General features: G+C 39.3%; 1 protein-coding gene across 3 annotated transcripts in view; it reads left to right on the top strand.

The window, feature by feature from the left end:
* The window catches only part of prox1a (prospero homeobox 1a), a 106,644-nt gene that overhangs the window by 20,655 nt on the left and 73,974 nt on the right, over positions 1–12,015 (top strand). For all 3 annotated transcript variants that reach the window (XM_072265147.1, XM_072265148.1, XM_072265145.1), the window contains exon 4: positions 6,962–7,156. In XM_072265147.1, coding sequence (XP_072121248.1) covers positions 6,962–7,156 — 195 coding nt within the window. The remainder of the gene's footprint in view (positions 1–6,961; positions 7,157–12,015) is intronic.

Below are 12,015 nucleotides of genomic sequence, written 5' to 3'. Positions count from 1 at the left end.
CAGACATATAAAGAGTAAAAGAGAGGTGAAAGTGGATATCAGACTGCTGGAAAATGGCATTGGTGAGGTAGTAATGAGGGACAAGGAAATGGCGGACGAACTATGATGGTTTAAGGGTTGGCACACATTGTGGGCCTAAGGGCCTGTACGGTGCTGTACTATTCTATGTTCTATGTTCTAATATAGTACTAATGATAAGACTCTTGGCAGCGTGGAGGATCAGAGGGACCTTGGGGTCCAAGTCCATAGGACATTCAAAGCTGCTACGCAGGTTGACTGCGGTTAAGAAGGCAACCATTGGCCTTCATCAACCATGGGATTGAGTTCAAGAGCTGAGAGGTAATGTTACAGCTATATAGGTCAGACCCCACTTGGAGTACTGTGCTTAATTCTGGTCACCTCACTACAGGAAGGATGTGGAAGGTGCTTGGAAGTAGGTACAGAGGAGATGTCAGGGTTAAGTTTTTTACGCGGTGAGTGCATGGAATGGGCTGCTGGCGGCGGTAGTGGAGGTGGATTCAATAGGGTCTCTTAAGGGATTCTTGGATAGGTACGTGGAGCTTAGAAAAATAGAGGGCTATGGGTAACCCTAGATGATTTCTAAAGTAAGTACATGTTCGGAACAGCATTGTGGGCCGAATGGCCTGTATTGTGCTGTAGGTTTTCTATGTTTCTATGTTTTTAAATTAGTATTTTGATCATTCTTCACTGTGGAAGACACTACCAGTATGCCGGAAGTTCAAGAGCATTAGTTGCTATTACTAGGGAGAAGACGCTTGGGAAACTGAAAGGTCTGAAGGTTGGTGGGTCACCTGATATACACCCCAGAGTTCTGAAAGAGAGAGCTGAAGCAATTGTGGTGGCATTACTAATTATCTTTCCGGAATCACTAGATTCTGGCATGGTTCCAGAGGACTGGAAAATTGCAAATATCACGCCACTCTTCAAGAAAGGAGGGAGGTAGAATAAAGGAAGTTATAGGCCAGTTAGTACGACTTCAGTGGATGGGAAGATGTTGGAGTCAATTGTTAAGGATGATGTTTTGAGGTACTTGGAGGCACATGATAAAATGGGCCACAGTCAGCATGGTTTCTTTAAGGGGAAATCTTCCCTGTCAAATCTGTTGGAATCCTTTGAAGAAATAACAAGCAGGATAAACAAAGGAGAATTAGTGGATGTTGTTTACTTGGATTTTCAGAAGGCCTGTGACAAGGTGCTGTACATGTGGCTGCTTAACAAGATAAGAGTCCATGGTATTACAGGAACGATACTAGCATGGGATAAAGGATAGGCTGATTGGCAGAAGGCAAAGAGTGGGAATAAAGGGAGACTTTTCTTGTTGGCTACTGGAGACTAGTTGAGTTCTGCAGGCGTTAGTGTTCGGATTGTTTCTTTTCACATTATACTGTATGTCGATAATTTGAATGATGATTTTGATGGCTTTGTAGCACAAGTTTGTGGAAGGTACGAAGATATGTGAAGGGGCAGGTACTGTAGAGGAGGCAGGGAGGTTGCAGAAGGTCTTGGACAGATTAGGAGAATGGGCAAACTAGTGGCAGGTAGAATACACTGTCAGTAAGTGTATAGTCATGCACTTTGGTAGGAGGAATAAAAAAGACTACTTTCTAAGCAGGGAAAAGATTTAAAAATCTGATGTGCAAACGGATGGGAGTCATCGTGTAGGATTCTCTAATGGTTAGCGTAGATTGAGTCGGTGGTGAGGAAGATAATTGCAATATTAGCATTCATTTAGAGAGTACTAGAATATAAAAGCAGGATTGTAATGTGGAGGCTTTATAAGGCAATTGTTAGCAATTTTTGGCCCCTTTTTTTTAAGGATGTGTTCACATTGGAGAGAGTTAAGAGTTTCACAGGAATGATTCCGGAAATGAAAGGGTTATCGTATGTGGAGTGCTTGATGACTCTGGAGTTTTGAAGAATGAGGGGGAATCTTGTTGAAGTTTATTGAATATTGAAAGGCTAAAATAGAGCGGATGTGGAGAGGATGTTTCCCATAATGGGGAAGTCTTGTATCAGAAGGCACAGCCTCAGAATAGAGGGATGTTCATTTGGAATAGAGATAACAAGGGAATTCTTTAGCCAGAGGGTGGTGAATATGTGGAATTTGTTGCCACGGGCAGCTGTGCAGGCAAGATCAATGGATGTACTTAAGGTGGAGGTTAATAGATTCTTGATTAGTCAAGGGTGTCAAAGGTTAAGGGGAGAATGGAGCTGATAATAAATCAGCGATAATGCATAAATCAGCAGAGCAGACATGATGGGCTGAATGGCCTAATTCTGCTCCTATGTGTTATGATCAAGTTTTGTCTGTGGAGGAGAAAAAAGAATGGGCGTTTCAGGTCAATATCAGCATCAGGATGGTTGGTTGTGTCCTGATGCAGGGTTTAGATCCAAAGTGTCAGCCACCCCTTTTTATTTATTTACAGCATGGAGTAGGCCCCTCCAGCCCTACAAGCAGCGCTTTCCCAGCTACCCCAACAACCCTGATTTAACGGTAATCTAATCACTGTACAATATACTTTGACCATTTAACCTATCCAGTACATCTTTGGACTGTGGGAGAAAACCTGACCACCTGGGGAAAACCCATGCATTCCACAGAGAGGATGTACAGAGGAAGCTGGGATTGAATTCTGATGCCCTGTGCTACAATAGCATCATGCTAACACTTCCGACATCTAAGTTCTTCCAGCAGTTTGCATTTTTGCTCCAGACTCCAACATCTGCAGTCTTTTAACTCCATGTAGCGTAGCAAGATTGAGCTAGCAATCTTCTGACCTTAGTCATAGTTCAGTAATCTGCTTGATTCTGTACCTCATTTAATTTCCCTCCCTGAGTTCCTTTACCCTCTGTTCTTTTAGTGTCTTGAGTCATTAAGTATATTGAATAATTTCTATAAATTCAGCCATTTTCAGCCCCTGTATATAAAAAAAGAAAGTCCATTCTTCAATACTAATTAATCCCTTATTCTGAGTTATTCTTCTTAGTTTTGGATTCTTCTGTCTAGGGAATTGAATTCTTAGCATCTGCACTATGTTCTTTTTCAGAATGTGTGTATTTTGGAAGGTTAATCTCCAGTGAGTGTATGCCAGTTTTTCTCAATTGCTCAGCACAAGATCACCTTTGCATTGCATATCAGTATCTCACAAATGGAAATGGCATAATGGTGTTTAGAATGTTTAATATTACATATAATTGCTACATATGTTGGATGCTTTGCAAAAATGCTTTTAAATTTGAAAATATAATTTGCAAGGGAATGGACACAACATTTAATATTAGGAAAATTATAAAAAGGCCATTTGTTACTATAGCTTCTGGTCATATGATTAATACTGTGCTTGTGGAATAACCAGAATACTCATGATCACACATGATCAGTGAGAATAGAGTTCACCTATAAAAAGTATCTAATTTTCTCTTCTGTCCACCTCCCTGCTAACAGCTCCAATCTCAACTGCTGCCCCTCCCCACCATCATCACCATTGACAAGTCGATCGCTGCCTAACTAGATTAAGGTGTCAAATTGATTTGTTTTATGGGTCCTTTGACTGTGCTCATTGAATATTTAGGAAGTTTCTTCAGCAAACACTGGGATTGGACATGTCCCATGGGAAGCATTAATCCGTCACAGGAACAATTAAGTTGCAGAAAGAAGAGATCTTCTCTTGTGCTGGTCACTTATTTGTGATGCACCAGTGAGAACCTAAAGATCAAGATTACTATGTTTGTTTAGAAAAAAACTAATTCAGGAACTGCTAATGTTTGATAAGCAAAAAGTGACACAAGTCTTAAATGCTGAGCCCTCATGTTTGAGTGGCTCTGTTGTTTAGGCCAGTGCATCTCTGGTATTTCAATTCTGTAACAATAGGTTTTAAATCTCCCTTTACTCCCTTCTGCCAAACACTGTCATGTGGACTTACTTTTATTTTGTAGTCCCATTAGGTCATCTACAGGCCATTCTAGAAAAAATACCCTTTCTTTTTTCTCTACTCTTGCATGTAGGAGACAATATCTTGTAACAATACTGAAGCTTAATCTCCATGTCAAAGCAATTTTCATTCCCGGGTGCGCAGGCTGCTATCGTTTTGTTATGTTTTGTTTCTTATACTAAAAGAATTAAAAAGGAACAGTAGTCGTCATGGGGCCTGTAGTTCTTATCACAGTGTCTGGAAATTTGGACAGTGTATTTTGCTGCAGAGATAACACGGAAAGAACTCAGAGTTCAGCAAATAGTAATGGGTTTAAGTTCTATTGAAATCAACAGCAAATCAGATAATGGGGTCCTTCAGTTGTCTTTTTAATCAGGTCCCCGCAAGGCTGAATAGAGACCGAGCAGACACACAGAGTGAAAATATAATTCTTGGATAGGTTAAGTACATGTTTGAACTCTAGCAGTCAGAGTGATTTGATGATGACTTAATCATTTTCTGGTCAATTATCTGTGAGGACCCTTGCAACTGGAAGGCAATTATGATGCAAGCTGGCCTTTAGGAACTGCAACAGCTTCCACTTCTGTTTCTGTGTTACTTAGCCTTCACTGCCATGAATTTTCATTCACTTCATTATCTTAAATTCACTGGAATAGAAACAACTTTCTGCATTGTAATTACACACCCATTAACTGTCAGCTTGATAGAAGCAGGCAGCCCTCTTCATGGCCAGAGCAAATGCTTGATAAGTACTCACTGTGATTTTTGATTAATGCACACTTTGTGCCATAAAGGGGAAAAATGATAGATGCCTATATTGAGAAAAGTCTTCCTGATATACAGGCAGATTAAAGTTTCAGATTTTAACTTGACTAGCAGGGATTTAACAAACCATGAATATGCACAAGACCCTGTTTGAGTAGGGGACTTCATTTCTTGTAATAGATCCCCATAAAAGTACAGAGAGTCATCAAGCAATAAAGTCTGAAGCTAGCTGCTCTGAACAATTAAACTTCTATTAATTTGACAATAAATATCTGGAACATTGTCCATAACCTTAACACTTTTATGGAGAGAGAGAGGTTAGAATGATTAGTTTGAAAACCATTCACTTTGGCCACTTCAGTTGCCAGATGTGGCTAATGTGCATTATATTCCTGGAGCATCGATCTGTAAATTTTTCACTAGCTCCTGAAATACTCACCATGTTTTATGGGGACAAAAAGAAAAGAGGCAGAAGTTCTTGGTCAGCTTGCATACAATAGCTGTTTTACTTGATATCCAGTTAGAAATTAATGGTTGAAATATGTAAACTTTTGATTTTATTCATGAAATAAGTAAACTAGAAAAGCCTATATGATTATGTCCGTTAGTGCAGGGCAGCAAGAATAGTGGCAATAGGCAAGATGGAGTCTTTACCATTACGGGTCCTTTTTGATTGGTTTTCAGTTGTTTTGGGTGGCAGGAGTAGTATTATACTCTAGATCAGTTATGTCTGTGCCCCTTTTTAATATTCCAATGTTGGGGACCAGCCCAATCTTGTGACCTAATTCCCCTTGGGATCTACTCATGTTTTTTGGAAAGCCAGTATACTTCATTTAAGTGAGGTTGAAGTGGAGGCTTTCAGTGTTTAGTTTCATTGCTCCTTAAGAGACAGAGGACCTTTGGAACGATCACAGGTTTTGCCCCAGACAGGACCCAATATTTACTCCAAGCTTCTTTTCCACACTGAAATTAGAACACCAGTGAAATTTTTGAGTTCATAAGGGAGAAATCTGCCTTCGGAGTAGCAGTAAATATGTAAATAAGTAGCAGTTGTGCATTATTCTTTGCTTCCAAAAGTAGAGTGTAATATGTAGAAATTATTTTAAATAAAATTTGTTGCTAGAGTCTCTGACACTTCATTTCAAACTCAATTATGCATACTAGAGCCTGATCCAGATTCCAAAAGAATTCCTCGAAGTACATACAATGTTAGTATATTCTCTTTAGTTTTGGGGTGTTATAGTTAAATAATCACATTCAATGGGAATACTGAAGCTCAAACTATATTAAAATGGGATGTCCAAAGTGTTAATTTACCAATATTATTCACTAAGTTAAAATAAGGTTTCCTAGTTTATACATTTATATGCAATTATTTTGTGATCATGATAGTTGATGTTATTATTAAGCCATGCTGTCTCTATACGTTTTTGTTCTTGCCTCTGGTGTCATGCTTTTTCATGCACCTCCCAAGTGTTGAAAAGGCAATTTACTTCCAGACCATTTCCTATCTGGTCTGGTGGAGTCCCATGGAGTCCCAGCATCCCATGTGTATTCCCAGGAAGAAAGCACATTATTTTCTCAAGATGCTGTGCTGTGCTTTTCCACAAACAGATAATTGGGTGGAAGAAAGGAAAATTAAATACAAAAGTGAAATTTTATTGACTGACAAACTATCTCTTCAGAGGAATGTAAAAAGCTGCAGTATTTAAAAAGGCGTCAGTCTGTAGAAAGCTGAAAATCTGGTGTATCTATCTGAAGCCAATTATTTAATATTACTTTTTGTTTGGGTTTAGTTCTGTTGGAATTAGGTGAAATAATGGTTACATCTTGCAAGTATGAATATAGAAGAAAAAGATTAAGTTTTGCAGTGACATGTTTTCCAAAATGAATTGAGTTTATGGACAAAATATGACCTTAGTGAACCAGGGGACTATATTAACTGAAAAGATTGTCTGAAGTATTTAAAATGTTGTTTATAGTGATCTAATAACCATTATGTGCTTTGTCACATAACTTTAATGCAAATATTTTTCAATAGCTATGAGAAGAATACTGTTCCTATTATACAATGCCCCTACTGTGCATAATACATACCATTCCATGTCCAATTACTTGAACTAGTTATCTGGATTTATTATGGAATATAGTATCAATTTATTACACTTAAGATGTTATTAACTTAAAGAATAATGGCAATTGAAACCGAATCTGCTCATCCTGTTATACTTTCCTATTGGCAGTTTAATAGGTGCATCACCTCACAGCTTATCAAGTGGTTCAGCAATTTCCGAGAATTTTACTATATCCAGATGGAAAAGTTTGCTCGTCAGTCTATTAACGATGGAGTAACAAGTACTGAAGAGCTGACTGTCTCCCGTGATTCTGAACTATTCAGAGCCTTGAACATGCACTACAACAAAGCAAATGATTTTGAGGTACGGAATTTGTTTCTATGTGAGCATTTCACAATGAGTGTGAAGACAGATGTTAATGTTGTTTGTGAAGCAACACGAGATCATTATACTTCCTTGAAAAAAATTATTTTTTTAAAACTTGGTAAACAATGCAATCTTTGGCTTGGTTTTGTTTTAATGCTTCCAGATTATGAGCTACTGCAAATTTGATGAAAGATTAGTTACAGTAATGCTGTTGTAAGTGCTATTGGAAAATGAAGCAACATAGACTGACAATTTGCCTGCTAAAACTATGTTGTGATCCCAAGCAAATAAAATTAAATTTGTAGCTTGAGGTCCTAGTGGTGAAAGTTTGTGGATCGGTCTTTGTTGTCTGCTAATGTTGCGCTTTGACCTTGGGTGTTCTCAGCAGTTCGTCTTTGATGTCAGTGAAATTTAAATTCCACTGTGTCACCAAACTCTTGGTGTGATGCAATCTTTTTAGAGGTCACCCAAAACTAAAGTATTTAAGCATGCCTATAGTGTGAAAGGAGTTAAAACTAACTTTTAAAAATACATCATATGCAGAAATATTTTATAGTAGATTATATTTTCTTGCTCATAGCACATTTACTAAATTATTGAACATATTTGTAAAAGGGGTATATATTGGCATTACTTTCATATCTAATTTTCCTTATTTTCCACATTTGAATGAAGTACAAAGTGTGAAAAGATAGGAATGAATCTCATTCAGCCGGTTTTAAAGAAAGCATGTCAGGAGGGGGAATTCAATGTTTATCTTTGAAAGAAAAATATTAATGCTGAAGGATTAGCCCAGTTGGGGAGAAATCTAGGAAGTAAGTACTTATGACAGCAATAATTTAGTATAGTGATGGGCAAATAGGGTGTGAAGAAGAAATTGATGATTTGCACCAGTAAATTAAAAGTTGCATTAGGAAAATGTTAAAATAGATTGACAATGCATTCAACTAAAATGGAATTGAGAATGATGCATCCAATTGGAGTAACAACACCTACCCAAACACCACCGTTTTCTGTTGAATTTTCTGTCTTTCCATTTATTTTGGATGAGCATATGAAATTGAGGCAAAGGCAGCACAAAAACTAATTTTAACCTTACAGATAAGATGGAGAGTTAATCAGTTCTAGGTTTCTCCATCAATGTGGGAATGTTGGCTTCTGATTTTTATCGTTGGCTTTTGCTCCACTTACTTTTAACTGGTGGTAATATTACCCTCACCTAATCATCCCGGAGGACAGTGGGAGGAATGATATTGAGAAGAGCAGGAGACCAGGTAACAAGGCTAAATTGGGGAGTTATTCTACTCATCCACTTCTACGATTCACTGCTGTACTAGCGGCTGCTAAGGTCACAGTGCAGCTTAAACAGAAGTAGATCTTCCTCAGTCCATACTTCTGAATAGCTGTTAAGTAATGACTTTCCATTAGTGGATTATTGGGGTAGTTGTGAATTATGCCATTAAATTGAGGGGTCAACTGATGGAAATCTTGAAAGCAGTGGGGGGGGGAGGTGCAATCAATTATCTGTAGGAAGTGATTGGAAAAGGCTGCAAATTGTGTTTTTGAATTTGAGAGAGTCTGCAGTGTTAGAGATTGCACATTAGAACAGAAGAAGCATTTGTGAGTGCAGACTTGGGAAGTGTTTAGACATCACTATAGCTTTGAAATATATGGAATCTACAGAAAAGCTAATGAAATATTTAAAGATATACTGCAATTGATTTCCTGTTGCAGCCCAGGGCATGGTTGTGAATGTCTACTTTAACCCCCCTCCCCAAACCCAATCTTCACAGACATTCAAAACTCTGCCTCTGCACAAGTACCTTCTAATCCTCATGGACATACTCAAAATGGTATCCAGATATACTTTGCATGTCATGGAGTATCACATTGCACATAAAAGTATAAGATATAGGAGCAGAATTAGGCCATTCGGCCCATCGAGACTGCTCCACCATTCAATCATGGCTAATTTATTAACAGCCCCATTCTTCTCCCTTCTCCCTGTAACTTTTGACACCATGACTAATCAAGAGCCTATCTACCAACATTTTAAATATACCCAATGACTTGGCTACCACAACTGTCTATGGCAGTTCCACAAATTCACCACCCTCTGTCTGGCTAAAGAAATTCATCCTCATCTCTGTTCTAAATGGACGTCCTTCTATTCTGAGGCTGTGCCCTCTGGTCCAAGACTCGCCCACTATAAGACTCCTCCTCTTCACATCCATTATTTAAACCCCTTTCAATATTTGGTAGGTTTCAATGAGATTCTTACCCCCTCCCATTCTGCTAAACTCAGCGAGTATAAGCCCAGAGCCATTAAGTGCTCCTTATTACAGGACCCTTTCATTCCCAGAATCGTTCTCAAGAACCTCCTCTGGACCACCTCCAATGTCAGCACATCTTTTCTTAGATAAGTGGACCAAAACTGCTCACAATGCTCCAAATGTACTCTGACCAATGCCGTACCAAGCCTTATCATTATATTCTTGCTCTTGTAGTTCTCTTGAAAAGAATGCTAATATTGTACTTTACCTCTGAATCAACCTGCAGGGAATCCTAAACAAGGAGTCCTTTTGTACGTCTGAGTTTTCTTCCCCTTTAGAAAATAATCTACACCTTTACTCCTACCAGAGTGCATGACCATACTTTTAAATGTGCTATATTTCTCAGGCCAGTTCTTTGCCCATTCTCCCAAACTGTCCTTCTGCAGACTCCCTGCTTCCTCAATATTACCTGCCCCTCCAGCTATCTTTGTATTGTCCGCAGACCTGGCCACAAAGCCATCAATTCTGTTATCCAAATCACAAATATACAATATAATGTGAAAAGAAGCGATCCCAATACTGACACCAACGGAACACCAATAGTCACAGACAGCCAACCGGGAAAGGCCCCCTTTATTTCCACTGCCAGTCAGCCTATCTTCTATGCATGCTAGTCTTTTTCCGGTAATGCCGTGGGCTCTTGTTAAGCAGTCTCATGTGTGGTACCTTGGCAAAAGGCCTTCTAAAAATCCAAGTAAGCAACATCCGCTGGCTCTCCTTTGCCTATCCTGCCTCAAAGAATTCCAACAGATTTCCCCTTGAGGAAACCATGCTGACTTTGGACTACTAAATCATTTGCCTCCAAGTACTCCAAAACTTCATCCTTAGTAATGGACTCCAACATCTTCCCAACCACTGAGGTAAGATTAACTGGCCTATAATTTCCTTTTCTACCTCTTTCCCTCCCTTAGGGAAGTGACATTTGCAATTTTCCAGTTCTCCAGAAACATTCCAGAATCTATTGATTCTTGATGGGCCAGATGGCTTACTCCTGCTCCTATTTCTTGAAAGATCATTACCAATGCCTCAAAAATCTCTTCTGCTGTCTCTTTAAGAGCCCTGCGGTGTAGTCCATCTTGTCTAGGTGGCTTATCTACCTTCAGAGCTTTCAGCTTCCCAGGCATCTTTTTCTTAGTAATAACAACTACACTACTTCTGCCACTTGACACTCTTGAATTTGTGGCATACTACCAGTGTCTTACATAGTGAAGACTGATACAAAATACTAATTCAGTTTTTCTACCATTTCTTTCTCTCCCAATACTACCTCTCCAGTGTCAATTACTAATTGTCTGAAATCCACTTTCTCCTCTCTTTTGCCCTGTATATACCTGAAGATACTTTTTGTATTCTTGTTTATATTACTGGCTAGCCCCTAGCTTATGATATCTTTTCTCTCCTTGTGGATTTTTTAGATGTCTTCTGTTGGTTTTTAAGTTTCCCAATTCTCTAACTTCCTGCTGATTTTTACTGTATTATATGCCCTCCCTTTTGCTTTTAGGCTGTCTTAGACTTCCCTTGTCATCCATATCTTCCCTTCAGACAGCTATTTCTTTGGGATGTATCTATCCCATAGCTTTAGAATTGCTCCCAGAAATTGCTGTACTGCCATCAGCCCTGCTGGTGTGCCCTTCCAATCAACTTTGGACAGCTCCTCTCTCATGGTTTTCCCTAGAGAGCTCATCCACAAGCTGCTCTAAAAAGCCATCTTGTAGACATTCTACAAATTCTCTCTTTTGGGATCCAGCACAAACCTCATTTTCCCAATCCTTGTATGTTAAGCTCTCAACTAAAATCTTCTTTCAGCCATGACTCGGTGATGCCCACAACATCATACCTGTAAATCTCTTAACTCGTTGCAAGATCATTTACCCTATCCCATATTGTGTGCATTCAAATATAGCACCTTTAGTCCTGTATTCATCAGCATTTTTGATTTTGCCCCCATGTTACGCTTCAACCCATTCCACTGACTACAATTTTGCCTCATTGTCTGCCTGTCCTTTCATCACGGTTTTGCTACATATTGCATCTAACTGTACACCAGCTGCCCCAATGTCAGCCCTGTCACTCTGGTTCCGATCACTCTGCCAAATTCGATTCAACCCTCACCAACAGCTCGACCAAACCTGCCAACAAGGATGTTGGTTCCCTTTGAGTTCAGGTGTAACCTGTTCTTTTTTTGTCCAGGTCTTACCTTCCCAAGAAGAGATCCTGATGACCCAGAAATCTGAAACCTTGCCCCCTGCACCAATTCCTCAGCCATGCGTTCATCTACCAAATCATTCTATTCTTGCCCTCTCTGGCACATGGCACAGGCAGCAATCTAAATACTACTGCCCTTGAGGTCCTGCTTTTCAGCTTTCTTACCCCCCCCCCCCTCCCATAAGATCTCTTCAGGACCTCATCCTTTTTTTTCAGGGGCTGCTGTGTGATTCAGTCTCTAGGGATACCATTTAATTTCGTCCATCTTGGAGTACATCTATAACATTGACTAAGCAGCTATGAGAAAATAAATCAAGC

This window comes from Mobula birostris, chromosome 8 (genome assembly GCF_030028105.1).
Source record: "Mobula birostris isolate sMobBir1 chromosome 8, sMobBir1.hap1, whole genome shotgun sequence".
NCBI classification, from domain to species: Eukaryota; Metazoa; Chordata; class Chondrichthyes; order Myliobatiformes; family Myliobatidae; genus Mobula; species Mobula birostris.
This window is presented reverse-complemented; position numbering and strand designations above follow the sequence as displayed.